Raw genomic sequence first — 26,499 nt, 5'->3', positions numbered from 1 at the left:
CCCACTGGGGCTCTATGTTTAGGAGGAGTTTGTACACTGATGACCCTAGCTTACATAGCAACAGAAATCTGCCAATTAGGCCAGTAATTTTGTTTATGAGGTATCCATGACTGCGGTGGTTTAACACCTGAGATATGCCCACTAGGGCTATAATTTTGTATATTGCTTGAGGTACAATGTATGCACATGCTTAATACTTTTTTGCTAATTGTAGCTTGTGGGTTGCGACTTACGCTGTACATTTACTGAATACATCATTAAGTTGTGACAATCGAATTCTATCATTGCTATTTTTTATTTAAACCTTTTGTAATGTTACTTCACATTACAAGCCTTTCTGAATGAATTTTGTACTAGGCTAAGATGGCCGCCACGCTATCATTTCCCTGTAACATTATGTGGTCGAGATGAGTCTGCTGTTTATTTTGCGCACAATGAATTGTATTTAACTTTATTGAAACAATACTTTCTTTAGCGTGAACAAGGCGAAAGCTGAAACGCGTTGTGTTGTGTGCAGTCTATTAAACAAGCTTTAGAACTGCAAATCTCCTGGGAGTCCGTGTTTACTTTCGTACAAGAAAAGTTTGGAGTTTCATAATTGGGGCGGCCGATTACCCCAACTCGGACCGCACTATCTGACAGCCTTCTCCATTATCGGGATTGTTGGTGATATATATATATATTACCTACTGGCGGTCGCCAGTAGGTAGTTATAGTTAGGACCACGTTTCCATAGGAAATCCGCAACATTCTATTTTGAATAACTTTGGCGCCGGTCGACGAATCCTCGTGAATTTTTCAAAATAGGTGGGGCGCTACGCTCCGCTCCTACCCTGAAAGTCTCGGGGTGATTCGTCAAGCGGGGGCTGAGATAAAAGGGGGGTCCCAAAACGCGTTTTTCCCATGCATTTTTCCATAGGACCTTTAGACAGGGCTACAGCCCGAACGGCTGAACAGAATTACTAGAAATTTGGCAGAGAGGTAGTCCTCAGGTCAAGGAAGTGCCTTTTGTAGGTTTGGTGTAAATCTGTTCAGTAGATTCTGAGAAAATAGCCTTTAAATCAATATATATATCTGAGCCAGCTTACGGTGCGCTTACGGTACGCTTACCGTACGCGTACGGTGGCGTGCGCGAGCGCGATTCTGATTGGCTGTTACATCTAAGTAAACATTCGAATCGGTCGAAACCAGGAAGCGGCGGCCGCCATTTTCTCTCTCGCACTCTGAGGGGGGGGCTGTAAACAAAGGCAAAAAACATATAAAGGGGCTGTTTAGACAGCGCCCATGCACATAGCCATGTTAGTTGAGTCCTCAAAGATCCCCCAAGGCCAAAAACACTAAATTTTTATTTTTTGAAAATTTCGCCGATTACGCTTACCGTACGCTAAAAATTTTAATAAAAAAAAAAAAAAACTCTCTGTGCATGGCATATTATTGTCATCACTTACAAATTAAATTTAACAGATTACCTATCACAAGGAAGCGCATAATATGTCCTCCATGTGCCACCTTGCGTGTATGGCACTAACTGCGTAAAGTGGGCGCGCGGTGCGCGAAGCGCACCGCGTGCTCACTGTGCGCGCACGGTGCGCGAAGCGCACCGTGCGCGCACGGAACGAACTGCGTTAAGTGGGCGTGCACGCCACGAATGGCGTAAAGTAACTTAGCATTTAAAAAACCGTACAAATTCACTGAAAAAACCATAGGTTTCACACACGTTATAGTTAGGAATTAGCATTTAAAAAACCTTGCTAATTCAATGAAAAAACCATAGGTTTCACACATGTTATAGTTAGCTGGAAATTTTACTGATAAAAAACCAATGAAATTCCCCCGTTATAGTTACTGTAGGCAACTATAACTCACGCGACCGTAATCCTCTGCTGATGACATATGTGTCTTTATGAAAAAAAAAAATTTGTAAAATATGTATAGCTAAAATTTAATGGAAGAAGACATGGGCAAATAAGTGTCTAAATACAGTATTAGCATCAGCAGAGGATTACGGTCGCGTGAGTTATAGTTGCCTACAGTAACTATAACGGGGGAATTTCATTGGTTTTTTATCAGTAAAATTTCCAGCTAACTATAACATGTGTGAAACCTATGGTTTTTTCATTGAATATATATATATATATATATTGCAAAGAAATTCTCCCCACAGTTCCACTCGGAAAGAAGACGAGCCACACCGGTCTTGCTGGAAATCATAGATTTATTTACACGAGGGGGCAGAAGACGCGTTTCGGCTGTCAAGCAGCCTTGGTCACAATATATATATATATATTCACTGAAAAAACCATAGGTTTCACACATGTTATAGTTAGCTGGACATTTCACTCGTGAAAAACCATTGAAATTCCCCCGTTATAGTTAGTGCAGGCAACTATAACTCACGCGACCGCAATCCTCTGTTGATGCTAATACTGTATTTAGACACTTATTTGCCCATGTCTTCTTCCATTAAATTTTAGCTATACATATATTACAAATATTTTTTTTTCATAAAGACACATATCTCATCAGCAGAGGATTGCGGTCGCATGAGTTATAGTTGCCTGCACTAACTATAACGGGGGAATTTCAATGGTTTTTCACGAGTGAAATGTCCAGCTAACTATAACCTGTGTGAAACCTATGGTTTTTTCAGTGAATTTGCAAGGTTTTTTAAATACTAATTCCTAACTATAACGTGTGTGAAACCTATGGTTTTTTCAGTGAATTTGTACGGTTTTTTAAATGCTAAGTTACTTTACGCCGTTCGTGGCGTGCGCGCCCACTTCACGCAGTTCGTTCCGTGCGCGCACGGTGCGCTTCGCGCACCGTGCGCGCACAGTGAGCATGCGGTGCGCTTCGCGCACCTTGTGCCCCCTTTACGCAGTTAGTGCCGTGCACGCACGGTGGACACGCGGTGCGCTACGCGCACCGCGTGCCCACGTTACGCTGGATGGGCCATGTACGCATGATGCGCTTATCGCGCACCGTTCGCACACGGAGGATATATTATGCGCTTCGTTGTGAAAGGTTATCAATGAAATGCTCAATTGTTAATTATGCCAAGCACAAAAGGTGCCCTTCGGGCACCTTTTGCACACGGAGGGGGGAAATGTGGATATTTTTTTTTGACCGTACGCGTACGGTAAGCGCATTCGGCGTTTTTTCGAAAAAAAAAAATTTGCATTTTGGGCCTTGGGGGTTCTTTTGGGACACCCTAACCAAGGCTAGGTGGTTAGGAGCTGTCTACCCTCCCCCTTTTCATGTTATCCAACTTTGTTTTTCCTCCCCCCCTCAGAGTGCGAGAGAGAAAATGGCGGCCGACACTTCCTGGTTTCGGCCGATTCGAATGTTTACTAAGATCTAACAGCCAATCAGAATCGCGCTCGCGCACGGCACCGTACGCGTACGGTAAGCTTACCGTAAGCGCACGGTAAGCGCACGGAGCGCTGCCACAGATATATATATTGATTTAAATGCTATTTTCTCAGGAACTACTGAACAGATTTACACCAGACCTACAAAAGGCACTTCCTTGACCTGTAGACTACCTCTCTGCCAAATTTCAAGTAACTCTGTTCAGCCGTTCGGGCTGTAGCTGTGTCTAAAGGTCCTATGGAAAAATGCATGGGGAAAACGCGTTTTGGGACCCCCTTTTTTCTCAGCCCCCGCTTGACGAATCCCCCCGAGACTTTCAGGGTAGGAGCGGAGCGTAGCGCCCCATTAGTTTTGAAAATTTCGCGAGGATTCGTCGACCGGCGCCAAAGTTATTCCAAATAGAATGTTGCGGATTTCCTATGGAAACATGGTCCTAACTATAACTATCTACTGGCGACCGCCAGTAGATTATATATATATATATATATATATATATATATATATATATATATATATATATATATATATATATATATGCATTCACTGAGAACATCAATGGTTACAGGGACGTCAGTGATGTCATTTGAGCTGTCATAAGTGATGTCATCTGTGATGTCAATGGCCATGTCATGAGTGATATAATATGTGAGGTCATAAGCAGTGCATTGCGGGGGCGCGAGTTATAGTTAGCTATAAGTGCAGAATTTCACTGGTTTTGTATGAGTGAAACCTGAGCCTAAGTATAAAGTCCCTGTAACCTTTGTTTTTTTCAGTGAATTTCTAAGGTTTTTTAAATGCTAATTCTTAACTATTTTATCCCTGTAACCTTTGTTTTTTTCAGTGAATTTCTATGGTTTTTTAAGTAGTAGTTGCATTTGGAGAGTGGTGGAGAAAAGGGGCAGGCCACTGACCAGCTTACAGGAATCATGCTGTGTAGGACTTACTGGAGATAACAGGAGGATTCCCAAGAACACTCACCATCTAAGAGGACTTTATCCCCAACCAGTAGTGCCCCCCTCCCTGGGCCAATTTCGGCCCTGGGCACCCCATCCACCATCCCCCAGGATCCAGCCTTTGATTTTTCTTATTTCTTATAAATAAAGGGACGGGGCCATGCAGCTGTCCCTCCCAGGCAAATTTCAGCCCTGGGGACCACATCCCCTGGGGCTAAGCCTTCAGTCTGGGTGGCCTGGTCAGAACCAGGGCACCCAGACAATTTGTTGGGAACTGTGGGGGGAGCCTGAAGGAAAATGCGGTCCCTGCCGGCTCCCTGTCTACAGCAGGAGCCAGCATTGCTTTGGACAGAGGAAGCTGCTGAACATGCAGCTCCCTCTGTCCAAAAGCAATTCTGCTCCTCTTTTAGCAGCATTTGCTATAACTTGGCAGGAGCGGTAATTCTCCCACCTAGCCATAGCAAACTGCAATGTTCCAGGGAAATGTAGGAGCCGGCCCTTGAGGGTATTGACTCCAGGAGGTGGACTGCATGGCCACCCTCCTTTCTTTGATTTTTCCCCAGTCAGGGGGTGGTCCCCAGGGCTGCGAGGGAGGGGGTCTGGGTGCCCCCCATATTGATTCAAATTAATACCCCGGGGAGGTGTTACCCCCAGGAATGGGGGGATCTGTGTGGTCCTACACATTGTTTAAACATAAAGGCCCAGAGAGGAGGGGGTCCCCAGGGCAGCAGGGGAGGCTGTATTGGCCTTCCCGCATGTTTTATGCGCAAACCCAGAGCGGGTAGTGGTCCCCAGGAAATTTATAAGCCACAGGAGGGACCTGGCTCACGCGGGGCCAATTACAAAGTGTGTGTGACTCCGCAAACAATATTTTTTGTTTTAAAAAGGCTTTTTTGGCATGCTCCTGGGGTCCAAGAAGGACCCCAGGAGCAGGTCTAGGGTCTACCCTGCCCCCTTTGCTTTGTTATTTTTTTTCTGGGACTCGGCTTCAATCTGAGTCCCAAGATGGCTGCCAACACTTCCTGGTTGAAGTATTGGCAGCCAATTACATTTCACCATGGGGACGCTTAGGTCCTTGTGGAATAGAGTCCCTATATATTTATATTTGGATGTTTCATAATATTTTAAAAACTACTGAATGGATTTACACCAAATCACAAAAAGGCACTTCCCTGGACCAACATTTACCTTCCTGCGAAATTTGGTGTAAATCCGTTCAGCAGTTCGGGCTGTAGCAATGTCTAAAGATCCAATTGGAATTAACATGGGAAAACGTGCTTATAAGCCCCCCTTGTTCATGGCTCCCACTTGATGGATCACCCAAATACTTTAAAGATAGCAGGTGAAGTGAGTGGCAAATCAGTTTTGAAAATTTAGCGCCAAAGTTATTAGCAAAACAAAAAACACTTTTCCTATCAAAACTAGGTCCTAAATCTAACTATAACTAGGTCCTAACTATAACTAACTACCTATTATGAAACTATATTTTTGTATGTTTTTTAATGATGCTAGTGTAAAATTATATATATATATTTTTTTATATTTTTGTACGTACCATTATAGGGATAGGAAAAATATATTTTTGTAAATAACATTTTTAACACAATATTTCTGTTACATGATATTGTTGATTTTTATATTATGTCAGTGATGCAACTGATGTCACATTGCAGTTGGACCAAGAAAACCAAACCCATAGAATGTTTAGTTGAAGAACTCACTACCTCTAGACTTTAACTTATTCCAGTCTAGAACACTAAGGGCCAAATGTGCATAGCTTTTTTGCACTCTCAAACAGCCTGTTTTGCAGAATCAGACCGTTTGTGACCGCAAAAAGCATTTTCATATGTACCAAAACCTATTTTGAAATTCGGTAACCTATTATCAAATCGCAAAATGGGTTAGCCATTCGGTATTAGGAAGGGCCGTGTTGAGGGTGTCCCTTCCTAATAGCAACTCACAGTGGTGTGTGTGAATGTATTGCGACTGAAATCTGGTCACAAAACACTGCCTACCCGTTTGCAAATTGGAAGGGGTCCCCAAGGGGCCCCTTCACCTATGTGAATGGTTGTAAAGACTTTTTTTAAGAGCAGGCAGTGGTCTCATGGACTACCTCTTACTCTTAAAAAATGAAAAGAACACCAGTTTTGTTTTTGAAACACATCCCATTTTCCTTTAAGGAAAACAGGCTGCATTTTTTTAAAAAAACCTTTCTTTATTGAAAAGCAATCACAGTCATGGTGGTCTGTTGACCCCAGCAGGCCACCATCCCTGTGATTTTAACGATTCCCAATGGGCCACAAATTGCGACCTACCAAATGAATATTAATGAGATAGGCTTATTTGCGACCCATTGGAAATCACAAACGGTGTAAAACACAGTGAAGTATGTTGCTGCTTGTGATTACTTAATAACAAATCTCAAAAACTCACTATTAGGTAATCTCAAACACAAAGGTATGTACATCTGGCCCTAGATATTATCTTCAGATACTAATAGTAGGTGCAGCACACAATGCCAACTACTATCATTGCAGCATGTACCAGGCATGATCCTCCACATTACACTCTTCCAACATATATCAGTTACTTGTTAAATTTAGTATCCGTCCACCATGCTAATAGGCCCCTATGTGTCAGGGTTGACTAAATTATGCAGCAACAAAGGGCAAATTATGTGGTATCATGCCGTAAATTTTGTGGCAGTATTAACCTACCTATTTTGACATTTTGAAAGGTTTTGCCGAAAAAGTAGCAGTTTAACACCTAAATACAGCAAACAGCAACTGAATTTGCAAAGGGACTGCAGTTGCACTGCAACATGTGTGGCAGTGTTTTTAGTAACTTTTGATCGACTTGAGCTAGAAGCAATGTTTTCAGTTACAATTTGCTAATTATATAACAGATGAGGTAGTATGCGGCAAGATCGGCAAATCCATAACTATGCAAAAAAAAAGAAATACTGTAGTTGCAGATACGCATAATTCCACAGGCCTTCCCAGTAGTTCATCATTTCTGGAAAGAGGTGGAGAAATGATTATTTTTTCAAAGTGACCTAAAGAAGAAGAGATTTGACATCAGAGAAATTGGAGGAAGGAGAAAAAGTTTCAGATTGACAAGGCATTATAAGAGTAAGTTTAAAAAGTTACTAGGGGCCTGGTGTACTATTCTAGGGTTGTAAAGAAGCTGGTGCTTATTAATAATTGAGTGTTTTGCAACACCAACCTTTTTTCTGCTGCTACTCCTGTCCTGTCAGTCACATAACAAAATGCCCATTATCAGGGAATCACAAAAAAAGCCCTGCCTCTTTAATACTTAGGAGGCTAAAATACTATCACAACCACCTGTCAAGGGCTGTGAAAGTTCGGATGAAAGCCTGCAAATGACAACAGAACTCTATCACAGCATTTGCATTTACTGAATGGTGTTTCTTTATAAGCAAGGGCTGCCTTGCAAAATTATATTTGCTAATCCATGGATTGACATCTGGGTGAGCATGTATTGGTCCTCCAGGCCACTGTCTTTCCCCAGATGCACGCAGTTGTCATTCACAGAATGCAAGCTTTTGGTCACCGACCCTTTCATGACCATTCCTCTTTCTGATTCGCAATAAGTCGAAAGGAAAGTTTGTAAACTGAACAGTCATTTCCTACAAATGACAATGCGTCCTTTTCATATAGAGTGCGACATGACTTGTGGCAGTTGCAAAGCCGGTGATTTTGTGAATTGCAGGCTTTACAACTGCAAAAAGGCATACGTCTTCCTTTATCAGGCTATGTCAATGTGAAGAAAAAAACTTTGCTGTACGGGCAGCAGGATCCTCCAGAGACATTTAATTTGTGTTTTTAAATAAGCTGTTTGGGCGAGCTTCATGGCTTTGAAGATCAAATATAATTGGAAAATATAGGGATAGTTGCACATCAATTCACATGTCAGTAAGCGTGTTTGCCTACAGTGCCTAATTTGAGCAGGTGCTTTCCGGTGCTAAGCACCGGCACTTAATTGGTTTCCGGTGCTTGAGACCGCCACCTAATTGTCAACACCATACATAGAACAGTCTACCACATGGTGGCGCTGCTCATCTAATTTAGAGATGAGCAGAACAACGGTTGTTTAGGAATACAATATACATTACCTGCCTCCCCAGCCATTCCTTTAGCTTTGGGATCTGGAATAATCTGAACAGTCGCAATTACATGCTAGAGAGATGGTTAGTGGTTGTTTTGGCAGTGATGACAAGGGCGATGGTTAGTGCAAGCTTCAGTGGCCTCCTGGTCAGAGCACTGGAACTTAATGGTCCAAATGCATTGTGTCAGCGCTGATCCGAGAGTGTGTTCTCCCGATTGCTATGAGCACAGCCCACACCTCACTTAGGAGCCTTTCTTTGAGCATCTTAATGTATTCGCCCCACTCAAGTGCTTTATCAAAAGCTTCAGCTTTGGCATTAAATGTACTAACACAACCTCCCAGCCAATGAGATCTACCACTGCCTTTTCTAAGATGCATCATTATTGTATTCCTTTAAAGTGTATAGATGTCCTCGCATGTGTGTTTTGACTCTAAGTCGTCCCATAGCCAGTAATAACGATAAAATGTCATTTTTAATTAGGAGCGGTGACAAGAAGAACGGAAATGTCGGGCATTTGAATGGTTGATGTTTTATTTAAGCCACTCATTGAACTAAAAGGCAACCCCTGCATCTTAAAAGGCTTTCTGACCGTGTGTCCTTTTTTCAATACAGTTCGTGATCGGGTGAGATCAAAGATGGAAAGAGACATTTTAGCAGAAGTCAATCATCCTTTCATCGTCAAGCTTCATTACGGTGAGAACCTACAAAAGGCAGTCTTATTCTGAATGTCAACTTTTACGCAAAGTTTGTGAGTGACGTCGTGAAGACGAGATCTTTATGATGCTATAAAGACATATGTTATGACCCAAAACGCGTTTTTTATAGAGCTTGAGCACGCACCTTGTGTTAACCAATGCACACGTATATCAGATGTACATGCACCTCAAATTCCAACACACCTACAAACATCCATTCAAAAAGGCATAAAGGCAACCATGTACACAGACAAGCAAACCTACAGGTACCCAGGTGCGCAGAGCACCAGATATAAAGGTCAAAAAGCAGACAGACTCACTCATACATTGCTGTGCAATGGGTGGAAGAGAGTGATGTATGTCAGGGAAGGACAGAGGGGTCTGCACTGGGGGGCGAAAGGTGATGTGCATCTAAGGAATTCCGGATAAGCTTCAGCGGGTGAGTGCACTGGTGTGCAACAAGGCCTTGAGTAACAAGGTGAGGTGCACCGAGGTGATGTACAGCAAGGGGAGGTGCACCGAGGTGATGTACAGCAAGGGGAGGTGCACCGAGGTGATGTACAGCAAGGGGAGGTGCACCGAGGTGATGTACCGCACGGGGAGGTGCATCGAGTTGATGTACCGCACGGGGAGGTGCACCGAGGTGATTGTGTCTGTGGAATGCTGGGAGATTCTCAAAGATGAATATTTGGACAGAATGGGTTAATTCTCAGTTTAGTATAGAGCGTAATTTTGATGAAAATGTGCTATCACATTCCCTCGGACCTTGGCTTTACAATATCATTCAGAGAAACCCAAAGAGAGAGAACAGAACTGTGGTGATGTGAGGCCGCCTTCTAACATCGGAGGAGGTGTGTTACAGATATGTGACTCACATAAGTCCTAGAGCACACGCGTCTAGGTCTATGTAAATCGTTAATGTATGTACATATCTCAAGCCCAAAGTATTGCTGATAGTTATATTGAGCCACTTGGACAACTATTGATGATTCTTCATTTAAATTCAGCAATAAATAGTCATGAAACCTTATTATAAGAGAGTCTCGTTTGACCCATTAAGTCCCCTCCAACTCCCCACTTTTTAACTCATGGACACATGATTTTGGGCTTCTACTGTGGGTGAGTCTCACTAATTGAACCTGCCGTACTATAAGCTTCTGTTTTGATCAGGAACCAATATTGACAATCTTATAAAATAGGGTCGATTGCTGCACAGCTGGGTTAAGAGGTTCTATGCAGGTTACACATGAGCACATGTGTAAACGTGTGTGCACCTTTGTGCAGGTTAAGCGAGGAAGATTGGTATCTGCCTCACAGAGGGGACCCAGAATCACTTGGTTATGGTCAACGTAAGCCTTATTATAAAATTGAGAATCCAGAAAAAATGTCCCCTATCATTTTTATTGAAATGTATGTCAGTAGTAATAAACTGTATTTAAGCTCTGAGTAAAACATTAAATAAATATAGCTTGGGGTTGTCTCCATGTAGAAAATTCCTGGATGTGACTTGTTTATGTATTCTTGGGTCCTAATGAATATATATAACATCAGTCTTGATATAAATGCATTTCCTCATGTATTTAAAATTTGGCAGGATTTCTCTGAGCCAGCCTTAATGAGATTCAGGGTTTGAACTACCCTGCTGACCCAAGGTAATGTCTCCACTGCACAGCTGGCACTTCAAAGCCTCTACATGAACACCAGGTCTATTTGGAGTCATTATCCTTTTCCTGGGGGGGGCGGTGGGTATGCATAAGGTGATTAGCTGCCTCCTTCTGACAATCCTGAGCATATTGTTCTCACAGAGACAAAGAAAGAGTAGCAATAACTCTGGCACTAGTAAAATCGGCAGTTTCCTTTGATGTCTTTATAGAAAGAAACCAGTTTTCGTCTGTGAGAAGTCAGGATCAGAAAAGAGGTCTTCCAGATGCTTATTTGATTCTCTATTTTTTGAAGTTTCCAAAATGCTGTGCATGGGGTTGGCCAGCTTGTGGGCAGCCACTAGGAAATGTCAATTAGGACAGAGAGGTGATGTTGCAGTTCTGGATTGGCTATGGACGGCCATCGCCTAGAAATCTCTACCTCCACACCTAAACTGCTGCACAGAGTCAGAGTATTTGACAAGAATGGAACCATAGAAGAGAAAAATCTACGGAACCACAGCATGAAAGAACCAGCGACGGCCCGTATAGGGCTTGTTACCAGGGCGGTGACGTGGGGCAGAGGAAGGGCAGGGTGGGGGGTTGCAAAATGCGGCATACGGCCGATTGCAGGTAAGTTACGAAAAAAATAAATAAAACGAATTTCGTCAAATGCGATGCAGCGCGCGTAACAAAATTTGCTTTCTTTATTTTTTTCGTAACTTACCTGCAATCGGCCGTATGCTGCATTTTACAACCCCCCACCCTGCCCCTCCTCTGCCCCACGTCACCGCCCTGGTAACACGCCCTATACGGGCCGTCGCTGGAAAGAACCCCTGCTTGGAGCGGAGGACCGAACGCTGGACTTGTATCCTTGGACTAAATTGGACTCTGTCTCTAGAGCTACTTGCACTGGCTTCCCCACTCACTCTGGAGGAATGGTACACTTAAAGAAGAGGCTACCATGGACTCCTGTTGACTGGTTCTGTCTGGGGGTTACCTAGAAGGGGATCCCCAGTAGCCTCCTGGTCACAGTGGGAGTCTGCAAGTGGTGGAGAGCCTTAAGTGCTCGCAGAGCCCAAGTAGGGTGAGTGGTCTGCCTTGAGAACAATAGAGTGCTGCTGCAAGAAGACCAATAGGGCCTTATAGTCCCCACGTAAGGAACGCTGGAAGCAGTAGAATCAAAGAGATGAGAAATTCACTATTTAAAAGAAAATAGAAACCACTCAAAAATATCTGTGGCCAGGAGGCCCTAAGCTAACAGTCCTGGAGCTCAGCACCAGGCGACAGTAACAAAAAACCCATGTTGATGTGTCCATAGCGACCGGAGATATTTGAATAAATGTTGCTCAGGCACATTATTTTCTGCTCCCATGCAACAGTGCACTGGAGCTCGGGTGCACTGCCTCAACGCTTTTGATTAGGCCTGTGCATGAAATTCCGCTCCGCTTGTGGAGTTTTTCCCACTCCACGCTGTTTTTTTCCTCACTCACGCTTGCCAACATGAAGTAGGCAAGCGTGAACGAGGAATATATTACTTTAGACCAGCTCCCTGTAAGATTTCTCAATGCGGGCGGTCTTGGACGGCCGCTACTGCTCATGTTGAGGAAGCTGCCACTCAAGTTGAACATCTACTTGAGGGGCGGAAAGAAGCAGTGCCCTCTTGCACTATGCATGGTGCAGTTCGCACTGGTTCTCCAACCCAGGACAAACACCTGGTGCTAAAAATCAGTGCGAATGGCACAAATTAAACTACTCCGCCGCATGTGGAACTCTGCATATCACGGTGGTTTTTTTTGTCACTTCACGGAGTTCTGCGTAGTGGAACTCCACAAACTCTGCCCAGGCCTACTTTGATCAGTCCTTCATTCCTGAGGAGCCCACTTGCAGTGTGTTTTCTGAGGGGCATATGAAGTCCAATTGGGCATTAAAACAGGGAAACCGCCCCGAGGAGGCATTGGCTAGTGGGCCCCAATAAAACTGAAAGTTGAAGCACTGTTGCACTGTTTTGGAAAATCTCCCTTTTTAGGACCTCACATTCCTTGCCAAAGGAGTCCCCGGACAGGAGAGAAGTAGCTCACAGTGAAGCATCAAGAGCACTCCCGCACTCACTGGTTCTCCCACTGCTGTCAGGGCCAGAAAGGCAAGATGACAAAAAAGTTTGGAAGTCAGAGAATCCTGCAAAGGGATTACCACAGAATCCTCTGGGGCGAGATAACAAATGTGCATATTCATCTACAATTCTTTAGTGGGCAGGGCACCACAGAATTCTGATCTTGTTTGCCATCTTAAGTCATCTAAGTGAAGGCAAGAGTGACTCCAGAAGAAGTATTACTCATTTCCGAGCACTTCCAGCGTGGGTTTTTTAGACCTAGTGGATCTGGATCATGGGCCTCTGTGCTGGGTCTTCCCAGCCCTACTGCTGAACCTGATTGACTGAAGCTCTTGAGCAAGTCGTCGAAAAGACACTTTTTAGCACATTTTATTGATTAGGGTTAACACTGTCAGATTTATCCACCTTGCATTTCCCACTACAAAACAAAGAATCCATAGTTACAAAGAATAAATAATAATATGCACATATTGTATTTTGTCATTCACTTCAGAGACGGTGTGTTACGGAGAATTTGCATTAATTTATCTTTTTGACATAATGTGCGGTGTTCGCCTGTATTTTACACAAAATGCAACTTTGTTATTCTGATGTTAAATTGAATTCTCACGATACCACCTGCGTACAGCTTGAGAGTCTCATGCCAGTGGGACATCATGAATAACTAAGCCACACACTATTTCATCTTCAGTGCTGTTGGCGCTCGACTGCAGAATTCACAATAAATGTCATCAGCAGCATTCTGATCTTGTAACGCAGGGACTTGCATCTATCTGCAAGTAAGCAGATAGAACTATTCTAAATAATTCACTATTTAGACATTGAATGCTGTCAGCTGAATGATTGCCTTTTTGTTACCATCTTTCGCATGGGTTAATTAAAAACCATTAACATTCAAAATGGCTTCTCCTCCTAGTTGTCCATGTTTAGCTATAAGAACAACAGAAAACAAGCACAGATAGTTTTTGAACAGTGGAAATGTTTCTAGAAGCTTAGTTAACACTCAAAGAACAGGCACGACAGTCAGCAGCAGTGCACCCTTTCCCCACACACCTAACAGGAGCATTTATGTATTTACATACTTATGTGTTCACTTACTTAAAGGTTTTCTATAGCGCGTACGCGGCCCAAAAGCATTAGAGCACATCACAAGACCACCAGAATTAACTTACAAATATCAGTTAATTAAATGCAAACAAATAGGCATCAAATCAATACACGTAATTCAAGATAACAGAAATTAGGAAATGGAACTTGGTAGTAAGAGTGCAATTAAGCCTTCTCAGCCTTAGCCAAAATGACTGTAAATGAGGAGAATTGTGAGTTCTTTTTCAAAGGTGAGGAGACAGGGGTCTTGTGTATAGCACAGGCAGTAGCAGTGCTACTTCCCCTCGTGCACAGAACGGTTATAGCACTGGTGGATTGCACAGTACCTCTCTTTTACACAGCGAACAGGTTAGCAGGATGTGACATATGGAAAAACAGAGGGCCTCTTGGATCCGACCTGAGCGCCCATACTACAACTCCCACCAAGCCCAACTCAGCTACATTGTAACCCTTAGAAGAATAAAGAACTGTATTTCTAAAAGATGACGTAATGAGTGGCAACGAGGAGCACACTCTGGTAACCACATGTTCTCTCTTTATGATATTGAAAAAAAAACATATATAGTTGGGGCATCTAAACAATGGCATGCTATATAAACAATAGTAAGCACTGGCAAAATGCACAAATAAAATAAAATTATAGAAATGTAACATATAGGGCTATAAATTGTTATGTTATGTTATATTAGGGCATTTAATATGGAGCAACAACTCACTTCTGAAGGAGTATCTCGGTGCTCCGCAAAGTCAAGACTGAACAGCAAGTCAAAATAGCCAGATTTTCAAATGTGTTTTTAAAACTTTTGAAGTCAGAACAGGATGGAAAGTGAAGGGGAAGCTTGCTACAATGTTAAGGGGCAAGGTAAGAAAAGGATTGCCCGCCGCATCTTAAAGTATGAATACCGCGGGCAAAATAGCAGTATGGATTTGGATCTCGGATTTCTGCTAGGGAAGTAGCGAGTGAGTTTTTCCCATGGGTTAACCTGGCCCTTGCTGGCCAAAGATTTGTAAATAAGACAGAGGAGTTTGAACAAGGATATTTTCCTGACTGGTAGTCAGTGAAGAGCTATGAGTGAAGGAACAGATGGAGACCCTGGGGGAAGCTCACTGACCAGGTGGGCGGCTGTGTTCTAAACAACCTGAAGATTGGAGAGGAGTGACTCATTGGCAGCTAACAATAAGGCATTCCCATAGTCAAGACATAACCTGATCTCTCATAGACAAGTTCTCGTCAAGAAGAACACCCGGGTTTTTCGCCGTCCTCCTGGGACAACACACTGATCCTAACTCAGTGGTCCATCATTGATCCAGCTAGTATGCCTAAGATTTTCCAAACAGCAACATCTCGATCTTTTATCCATTTAAGCTGTAGTAAAAAATCTTTATTTCGGTTATGAAACCATAAAAGACAGCATTTCATGTCAACGATTAAAAAAAGATTTTGACAGGAATATTTAAAAGAGTAAAATACATTGATAAAAGAAAAAGATCTTTCGCAATTTGTCAATGACCACAGATAAAAAAATAAATGTCATTAAGGTTTTAAAAATTGCAGACGAGCCCACCACATTGCAGCAAGAAATCGTGAGGTAGCAAATACTATATGCATGCTGGTGTCATGTTTTAAAAGCCTAAACTCATCTATGCAATGGATAGCACCAAGATTCTTGCATAATTGCTGTAATTCTCATCTTCTGATCTTAGAGTAGCCTTGGCAAACAAAAGAAACATGCAGTTCTGTTTCCTCAGCTAGACCACAGGCAGGGCAGGCCATGGGAACATCCTTAGACCATTTATTAACAAATGAATGCAGGGGGAGACAACCATGATGAAACTGCAAATAGAGTTTCCTGGCAATGGTTGGACGTATAAAGTCCAAGCACGCCTCTAGTTGGTAAATGGCTTTTATATCCAGGAACTGGCGAGTTACAGAGCCAATCTTGGGGTCCTCTGAGATCTTATCAATTTTCGCCTTCCAGTACATGGTGGATTTAAGCTGTAGGCAGTTCCGAGTCATCAATATGGCAATTTTCCTCATGGAGTCGACATACCTATTTTTAACATTTTCTGGGTTTTGTCCAAAAGAGATGTTTAGTTGGGTATCTTCTACATAGGATATTATTTAAAAAACACAGGGCTTGACCATCTGGGCAAGGAGCACCACATAGATGTTTAAAAAAAATGGGATGAAGGAAGATCCTTGAGGGACCTCCTTGTTCAGAGGCATGATCCTAGAATGAAAGGTGTCAAAGGAGACCATTTGGGTTCTATTGTTCAGAAAGTCTTTAAGCCAGTCTAAGGCCTTCCCTTCAATGCATGTCTCATAGAGTCTTTGAGCCAAGATGAAATGCAAGATGATATGAAACGCGGCTAATAAATCTCATAAAACCAGCATAGGTGGCATTCCGGCATCTAGTGATTGCCTGAAAGAGTTGGATACTGCCACAAAGCTATTTCTGTGCTCTGAAATGCTCATAAGCCCGACTGCGAAGGATCCAGAAGATGGTGTTCCTCCAAATAAGAGGAGAGTTGTTTATTCACATAAGATTCTAGAAACTTGCCCAAAAAAAGGAGTAGCGAAATGGGCTAATAGTTGGCTGGCTCCTAAGGATCAGCATATGGTTTCTTTATAATAGGTAAGACCTGTGCAGATTTCCACCCCAGTGGCACAACAGCTGAGTTTAGCGATATGTTAAATAGAGACGTGATGGTGGACAGAGCAGTTATTACATAAGGACAACAAGGATCAGAAGGCAATCCCACTTTGACTTTATTTAGCTGCTCTAACACCTGCAATAAGTGATAGGCTCAAACTTTTCAAGAACTGCTAAAGAATATCCAGAAGAATAATTGCTATCTTTTGTTACACCTTTTTGCCAATATATTGCATTCCATAAAAAACACGTCTTAAAAGAAGTGTACAATTCATGTAGTAAGCTTTCAAATATCTGCAATATTTCTTTCAATTCCTGCTTTCTTTAGATATTCAGAGAATATTATATTTATTATTTGTTTTAATATCTGATCTTTTAAATTGTGCTGAGCACACATGCTAATAGCTAGTACCCGCAAGTAAGATTACGACAACATCGGGTCTTGTCCCGGATCCCCAAACATTAGCATAATATTACTCTCCCAGGATACTCAGTGCTCAGTTAGGGTGCTTGTATAAGCAGTGCTCTTTGCGCTGATTCAACGGACAACGGACACTCTGCTGAACATGCAATGCATACTTGGGTTGCCTTATCTGTTCTCATTTTGTAATATATAGCCTCTGTAAAATATTGAATTATTGTTTGTGGGGGTGACTTTCCTCATCAGGGATTAATCCCAAGTCTTGTCAGGGTGAACCCTCAAAGTCACTAAATCAACATAAGTCCAACCCTTTCGGTAGCTCTGGCACAGAGCAAACAGGCCTAACATAGGTCAATGTTTAACGTATGTACATAATATCAAAACAGCAATAAGGTCGATATGCAAAACAATAAAAATAACAAACATAGCTAGTAAAATTATATAAACAAAATGACGCCAAAGTGGCAAAAATCCAAAAAGGAGGACCAGAGATATGGATTTTTTATGTTTTAAGTAGGAATAGTGCCACGAAGCATAAAGTATCAATAATAGTCAATGGTCGTGATACACTAGGACCTAGGAGCAATTTGAGGCTGACCGTGATGGCGCGCAGGTTGGATACTCCAACCAGGTTCATCCTGAATAAAGATTTTACCTTTTGACTTTAGTTCTTTAAATGTCACGGGGTGTTAGGCAGAGGTCAAACAGCAGGGTACAGTTGAGGTCCAGTTAAATCTGGTCAGCTGGGCCATTGCAGGAAAGGCTGTTTGTAGCTTGGTGTGTTCTTTGTCCTGGGTTCATGTTCCGTCCTCCAGGGCTCTTCTCGGGTCACAGACAGTAAGTTTAGTCCTCTTCTGTTAATCTTCAGGTGCAGGAGTGTACTGAAATGGGTACCTGAAAATGACACATTTCTGCATGGCTAGTAGGTGGAAATGACTCTTGGGCATGCCCTAACCAATGGGGTAATGGTTTCCATGATCAACGCTACCCACTTTGGGCAATTTGAAGATGGCAAAAGTCTTAAGCCATAATAAACTTGTGCTCTGAGGGCTGGGGATATGTGTGAAGAGTCTACTATGGCAATCCTAGTGTCCTCCCACATCTAACATTACATTCGAGGGGCCTATTTATGAACCAGTTTTCATCACTCTTGTACCAAATAATGTGGTATATGAGCAATGCAAACGTTATACATGATTTTTTAAATCCACAATTTCCATGGCCCTTAGTGACTCTATAAAATTGGAGTAAGAGTAGACAGTGGTCCATGGTACCACTGCCTGACTTAAAAAAATTCCGCTGCCCATCACAAGGAGGAAGGGGTACCCACAGCGTCCCCTTCCTGTTTGAGACTGTCTTACCAGCTACCTGAAGTAGGGGATAACTGTGATTGTTTTGCGACCGCATTTGGGGTCTCAAAACAATTATACATACCAGTGAGACTCACTATTAAGAAGAGACCCCTTGGCACGCTCCTTCCTATTGGCAATTTGCAAACCCTATTTTACAAGGCAGTAATAAGTTACTGACTCATAACATAGGGTTTGTACATACCACAACCCGTTTTAGTGGTTGCAAAAAGGCCGATTTTCCATTTGCGAAAACTAAAAACGGTAATACATCTAGCCTTTAGTGTGGTATTTTAATTATATGAATAACATTTGTGTTAATTAATATTAATCATTAAAAAAATGTAATATTTGTGTTATTTTTTAAATTTCTGTTACAATTAAGTCATTTAATTTTTATATTTAGTATTTTATATTTTGGGTATTAAATACAGTTATTAAAATAGGGTATTTGTTTGTCTCTCTGTACTGTACCAGTAAATGGGGTGAGAATAGTAAATGTTACCCCTTCCTAGTCCAACCCTTTCCTGACTGTTGCACTGACTGGTGAGGGAATAGTAAATGTAACCTCTCTTGAGTCCAACACTTTCCCTACTGTTGTACCTACTTGAGTGGGGATAGTAAATGTAACCACTCTTGAGTCCGACACTTTCCCTGCTGTTGCACACCCTGGAGTGGGAATGGTACATTTTACCCCTCCTAAATCCAAAGATTTCTCTACTGTTGCACACAGTGCAGTGAGTATAGTAAATATTAAACCTGCTGAGCCCAACCCTTACTCTACTGTTGCACTGACTGGTGTGGGATTAGTAAATTTAGCCCCTCCTGAGTCTAATGCGTTCACTACTGTTGCAGCTACTGGAGTGGGAACAGTAAATTTAAACCTTCCTGAGTCCAATGCTTTCCCTACTGTTGCATCTACTGGAGAGGGAATAGTAAATGTAACCCCTCCTGAGTCTAACACTTTCCCTACTGTTGCACACACTGGAGTGGGAATAGTAAATGTAACCCCTCCTGAGTTGAACATTTTTCCTGCTGTTGCACCTACTGGAGTGGGAATAGTAAATGTAACCCCTCTGGAGTTCAACGCTTTCATTGCTGTTGAACACACTGGTGTAGGAATCGTAAATTTTACCCCTCCTGATTCCAACGCTTTCGCAACTGTTGCACCTACTGGAGTGGGAATGGTAAATTGAACCCCTCCTGAGTCCAACGCTTTCCCTACTGTTGCACCTACTGGAGTGGGAATAGTAAATGTAACCCCTCCTGAGTCCATCACTTTCCTTATTGTTGCACAGACTGGGGTGAGAATAGTAAATTGAATGCCGCCTGAGTTCAAAGCTTTCCTACTGTTGCCCCGACTGGTGTGGTAATAAATCATTTAACCTCTCCTGAGCCCAATGCTTTCCCTATTGTTACAGATACTGCAGTGGGAATACTAAATTAATCCCGCCTGAGTTCAACGTTTTCCTTACTGTGCTAAACAGTGGAGTGGAAATAGTAAATTTTACATGTCCTGAGTCCAAAGCTCTCTCTACTGTTGTACACAGTGGAGTGGGAATACTAAATGTAACCCATCCTGAGTCCTACACTTTCTCTACTGTTGCACACACTGGAGTGGGAGTAGTACATTTGACCCTTCCTGAGTCAAATGCTTTCCTTACTGTTGCACACACTGGAGTGGGAATAGTACATTTTACCCCTCCTGTGTCCAATGCTTTCCCAGCTGTTGCAGATACTGAAGTGTGGATAGTAAATTAAACCTGCCTGAGTTAAACGCTTTCCCTATTGTTGCACACACAGGAGGGGGAATAGAAAATGTAACCCCTCTTGAGTCCAACAATTTCCTTACTGTGCTACACAGTGGAGTGGGAATAGCCAATTTTACCTCTCCTGAGTCCAAAGCTTTCTCTACTGTTGTACACAGTGCAGTGGGAATAGTACATTTTGCCTATACTAATTCCAACTCTTTCCCTACTGTTGCACACACTGGAGTGGAAATAGTTAATTTTAATTTAAACCCTCCTGAGTACAACGCTTTCTCTACTGTTGCACCAACTGGTGTGGGAATAGTTAATTTAACCTCTTCTGCATCCAATGCTTTTCCCTATTGTTGCTCATACTGGAGTAGGAATAGTAAATTGACCCCTCCAGAGTCCAACGCTTTCCCTATTGTTGCACACATTGGAGTGTGAATAGTACATTTTACCCCTCCTGAGTCCAATGCTTTCCCTACTGATCAACACAGTAGCGTGGGAATAGTATGTTTTACTCATCCTGAGACCAACGCTTTCTCCACTGTTGCACATGGTGGAATGTGCATAGTAAATTTTACCCCTCCTGAATCCAACGGTTTCCCTACTGTTGCACACACTGGAGTGGGAATAGCAATTTTAACCCCTCATGAGTCCAACACTTTCCCTACTATTGCTCATACCGGAGTGGGAGTAGTACATTTTACCGTCCTGAGTCTAACGCTTTCTCTACTGCTGTACACAGTCGTGTGGGAATAGTAATTTTCATCCCTTTGGTGTCCAACACTGTCCCAAGTGTTGCAGATACTGCAAAGGGAATAGTATATTTATTAATCTTGGCGTTTAATAGGTTTTTTTGGTATTGTTTACATATTTATTATGTTGTTATGTAATTAATTTAATTTTTTTGTTTTTATAAATGTATGTTATTTTTAATATATTTTAGTAAAACCTTTCTTTCTATATTGTTTACTGTTTTATGTATTACTAAATTAGAAATATTTCACATATAGTTTATTTGTCAAATGTATTAATATTAATTATTTATGTATGTGTATGTAAATATATATATATTTAGTTCTTATGTTGGTATTTTTTAAACAACATTAGAACATTTAAATATAGATTATAATGTTTAAAAACATATTTTTATTTATTTATGTGTATATAAATATGCACACAGTCATATATAAGTGTGTTTTTGTTTAAATATGTTTGTATTTATATATATGTATATATATATATATATATCAATGTTATATGGTAAAATATTTAGGTGCCGATTCCGATCCTGTAAAACCCGGGTACAAATGGTCGTACGGAGCGTTTTCTCCGTACGACTCGTACCCGGGAATTCCACCGTACAAACCAGCAAGTACGATTCGTACAGAAATACCATTTCCGTACGAATCGCAAAAAACACCGTACGGCTAAAAAATACATTCAATTCCGATCCTGGACAGTGCATACGCGACGTCCGCACGGAGTCAGGCAGCGTTTTATGGACCAGCAAGTACGATTCGTACCCACAGCACTCCGCACGGCTATATTTTTATGGGAGCCAAAAAGTGCCGGAGAAGCTAAGTACGCCACGATGCACGAGGAAAAGGGGGCCCGGTACGTGCCATACACGCCGTCACCCACATTGTACGTGTCATCATGTACGGTGCGTACCCCAATATAGCATATGTATGGACCGTACCCCCCACCCCCACCCCTGTATGTACGGACCATACCCCCCACCCCCGTATGTATGGACCGTACCCGCACCCCACCCATGTATGTACTCGCCGTACCCCCAGCCCCGTATGTACGCGCCATACCCCTAGCCCCGTATGTACATGCCGTACCCCCAGCCCCGTATGTACGCGCCGTACCCCCACCCCCGTATGTATGCGCCGTACCCCCAGCCCCGTATGTACGTGCTGTACCCCCAGCCCCATATGTACGTGCCGTACCCCCACCCCGTATGTACGCGGCGTATATATAATGCATGCAGTCAATGGCGCCTACCTTGCATTTCAGTTTGGCAGTGTCATCCTCTGAAGAAAGAGCCTGGGGGCTCTGAAACGCGTCAGGAATCTGTAATTGTTTGGAGCTGAAAATGCCGGTTTTCAACAACAAAGGCTTTTGAAAAGCGATTCAGCTGGGAAGTTGCGTCCTTGCTTCAGGGCAAACTTTTTGTGGATTTATACTCGGCAGCCCGGCCGAGAAGGATGCCTCACCATGGAGTCAAAATGGGGCCACAGAGGTTTGAACATTCATGACCTTTAGGCGCAGCTGAATCACGGAAAAAGAAAACTGGGGATTTCATTCCGAAACCCACAGTGGTATTTTATTTGTTTAAAAGAAAGGATACTGTTACCGAAACTGAACCCACTGGGGGAATACTCTGCTTGGACTCAAAACTACAGGTACCAGCATGCTGCAATCGTGACTCACATGAGAAGCCCACGTGGGCTGTATATATAATGCATGCAGTCAATGGCGCCTACCTTGCATTTCAGTTTGGCAGTGTCATCCTCTGAAGAAAGAGCCTGGGGGCTCTGAAACGCGTCAGGAATCTGTAATTGTTTGGAGCTGAAAATGCCGGTTTTCAACAATAAAGGCTTAGGAAAAGCGATTCAGCTGGGAAGTTGCGTCCTTGCTTCAGGGCAAACTTTTTGTGGATTTATACTCGGTAGCCCGGCCGAGAAGGATGCCTCACCATGGAGTCAAAATGGGGCCACAGAGGTTTGAACATTCATGACCTTTAGGCGCAGCTGAATCACGGAAAAAGAAAACTGGGGATTTCATTCCGAAACCCACAGTGGTATTTTATTCGTTTAAAAGAAAGGATACTGTTACCGAAACTGAACCCACTGGGGGAATACTCTGCTTGGACTCAAAACTACAGGTACCAGCATGCTGCAATCGTGACTCACATGAGAAGCCCACGTGGGCTGTATATATAATGCATGCAGTCAATGGCGCCTACCTTGCATTTCAGTTTGGCAGTGTCATCCTCTGAAGAAAGAGCCTGGGGGCTCTGAAACGCGTCAGGAATCTGTAATTGTTTGGAGCTGAAAATGCCGGTTTTCACCAATAAAGGCTTTTGAAAAGCGATTCAGCTGGGAAGTTGCGTCCTTGCTTCAGGGCAAACTTTTTGTGGATTTATACTCGGCAGCCCGGCCGAGAAGGATGCCTCACCATGGAGTCAAAATGGGGCCACAGAGGTTTGAACATTCATGACCTTTAGGCGCAGCTGAATCACAGAAAAAGAAAACTGGGGATTTCATTCCGAAACCCACAGTGGTATTTTATTCGTTTAAAAGAAAGGATACTGTTACCGAAACTGAACCCACTGGGGGAATACTCTGCTTGGACTCAAAACTACAGGTACCAGCATGCTGCAATCGTGACTCACATGAGAAGCCCACGTGGGCTGTATATATAATGCATGCAGTCAATGGCGCCTACCTTGCATTTCAGTTTGGCAGTGTCCTCCTCTGAAGAAAGAGCCTGGGGGCTCTGAAACGCGTCAGGAATCTGTAATTGTTTGGAGCTGAAAATGCCGGTTTTCAACAATAAAGGCTTTTGAAAAGCGATTCAGCTGGGAAGTTGCGTCCTTGCTTCAGGGCAAACTTTTTGTGGATTTATACTCGGCAGCCCGGCCGAGAAGGATGCCTCACCATGGAGTCAAAATGGGGCCACAGAGGTTTGAACATTCATGACCTTTAGGCGCAGCTGAATCACGGAAAAAGAAAACTGGGGATTTCATTCCGAAACCCACAGTGGTATTTTATTCGTTTAAAAGAAAGGATACTGTTACCGAAACTGAACCCACTGGGGGAATACTCTGCTTGGACTCAAAACTACAGGTACCAGCATGCTGCAATCGTGACTCACATGAGAAGCCCACGTGGGCTGTATATATAATGCATGCAGTCAATGGCGCCTACCTTGCATTTCAGTTTGGCAGTGTCATCCTCTGAAGAAAGAGCCTGGGGGCTCTGAAACGCGTCAGGAATCTGTAATTGTTTGGAGCTGAAAATGCCGGTTTTCAACAATAAAGGCTTTTGAAAAGCGATTCAGCTGGGAAGTTGCGTCCTTGCTTCAGGGCAAACTTTTTGTGGATATGAATATATATATATATATATATATATATATATCAATGTTATATGGTAAAATATTTAGGTGCCGATTCCTATCCTGTAAAACCCGGGTACAAATGGTCGTACGGAGCGTTTTCTCCATACGACTCGTACCCGGGAATTCCACCGTACAAACCAGCAAGTACGATTCGTACAGAAATACCATTTCCGTACGAATCGCAAAAAACACCGTACGGCTAAAAAATACATTCAATTCCGATCCTGGACAGTGCGTACGCGACGTCCGCACGGAGTCAGGCAGCGTTTTATGGACCAGCAAGTACGATTCGTACCCACAGCACTCCGCACGGCTATATTTTTATGGGAGCCAAAAAGTGCCGGAGAAGCTAAGTACGCCACGATGCACGAGGAAAAGGGGGCCCGGTACGTGCCATACACGCCGTCACCCACATTGTACGTGTCATCATGTGCGGTGCGTACCCCAATATAGCATATGTATGGACCGTACCCCCCACCCCCACCCCTGTATGTACGGACCATACCCCCCACCCCCGTATGTATGGACCGTACCCGCACCCCGTATGTACGCGCCATACCCCCACCCCACCCATGTATGTACGCGCCGTACCCCCAGCCCCGTATGTACGCGCCATACCCCTAGCCCCGTATGTACATGCCGTACCCCCAGCCCCGTATGTACGCGCCGTACCCCCACCCCCGTATGTATGCGCCGTACCCCCAGCCCCGTATGTACGTGCTGTACCCCCAGCCCCATATGTACGTGCCGTACCCCCACCCCGTATGTACGCGGCGTACCCCCAGCCCCGTATGTACGCGCCGTACCCCCAGCCCCGTATGTACGCGCCATACCCCCAGCGCTGGGGGGGTACGGCACGTACATACGGGGCTGGGGGTACAGCACGTACATACGGGGCTGGGGTACGGCGCGTACATACGGGGCTGGGGGTTCGCCGCGTACATATGCGGGTGGGGTGGGGGTATGCCGCGTACATACGGGGGTGGGGTGGGGGTACGGCACGTACATACGCGGGTGGGGTGGGGGTACGGTGTGTACATACGCGGGTGGGGGGTACGCCTGGGGTACGGTCTGTACATACGGGGCTGGGGTGGGGGGGCCGTACGACTCGTACCCCGGGCACAAGTGTACCCAGGATAGGGGTCGTACACAGTTCGCTCCGTACGGGACGTTTTCCATACGCTTGTGCATTCGGAATGCCGGTACGGATCGTACTTGTGCGCTCGGACTTCAGTTTTACGACTTGTATGTAAAACTGTCCGGGGACGTCTCGTAGACTTTTCCCGAGGCGATTCGTATGTATTTTTCCCGTACGAATTGTACTTTGCCGTTTGTACGGTACTTGTACGATTCGTACGTAAAAAAATACGGATATGAGTCGTACGGGAAAAAAAATACAGGATCGGAATCGGCCCCTTAATATTTCCTTTTTTAACTATGTATATATTAAAAAATGGTATCACTGGGTAAATCTTTTCAATATTAGTGTAAAACGATTATTTTTTCAATATTTTGGGATGTACCATTATAAGTATATGACAACGTTATCTTTGTGATTGATATTTTTGACACAATATTTCTGTATCATGATTTGTTTCATCTCACTATTCTGTCAGTGAACCACCCAGGTTCCTGTCCTTTCAAGTGCAGCCCCAGTGTTGTACACAGAAAACCAAGCAGATTCGTTAAGCAGGATTTTACACTTTAATGTCAAAAAGAGGCCTGCTGTGATTGCAACCTACCTGGCTGGGTGTACAAAGGAAGGGCCTTCCCAGGTGTCAGCTAACATTTGCCTTTGGCAAGGGAGTCTTCTCTAAAGTTAATCCAGTTTGTGGGCCCAATCCCACTGGTCATCCTGTCAAGAAAACAACACGTCCACACATCCAGGCCTTTGACTTCTGCTCTGGCAGCAGTTTTCACAGAATATGACACGTTATTTTGCATGCCATTACTTCGCATGCCATTACTACGCGGTAATTACTTAGCAATAACCATTACTACGCAAGTTTTTACTTCGCATACCATTACATTGAAAGTGTTAATGTATACGAAGTAAAAACTTGCCTAGTAATAAAAATGGTATGCGGAATAACGTGTCATATTAAAAAAAGACATTTAAGCACATTTTTTAAAATTTCTAAACACAACACTACTTTAAATAATAAATAGAAATACACTGCC

At 43.3% G+C, this 26,499-nt stretch overlaps 1 protein-coding gene across 1 annotated transcript in view; it reads left to right on the top strand.

Moving 5' to 3' along the window:
• Window positions 1-26,499, top strand: part of LOC146817972 (ribosomal protein S6 kinase alpha-2) — a 1,223,136-nt gene that overhangs the window by 513,616 nt on the left and 683,021 nt on the right. The window contains exon 4 of the mRNA XM_085611448.1: window positions 9,067-9,147. Coding sequence (XP_085467574.1) covers window positions 9,067-9,147 — 81 coding nt within the window. The remainder of the gene's footprint in view (window positions 1-9,066; window positions 9,148-26,499) is intronic.

Source organism: Triturus cristatus, chromosome 6 (assembly GCF_964204655.1).
Source record: "Triturus cristatus chromosome 6, aTriCri1.1, whole genome shotgun sequence".
Classification (NCBI taxonomy): Eukaryota; Metazoa; Chordata; class Amphibia; order Caudata; family Salamandridae; genus Triturus; species Triturus cristatus.
Note: the sequence above shows the minus strand (reverse complement) of the source record. Positions and strands in the feature narration are given on the sequence as shown.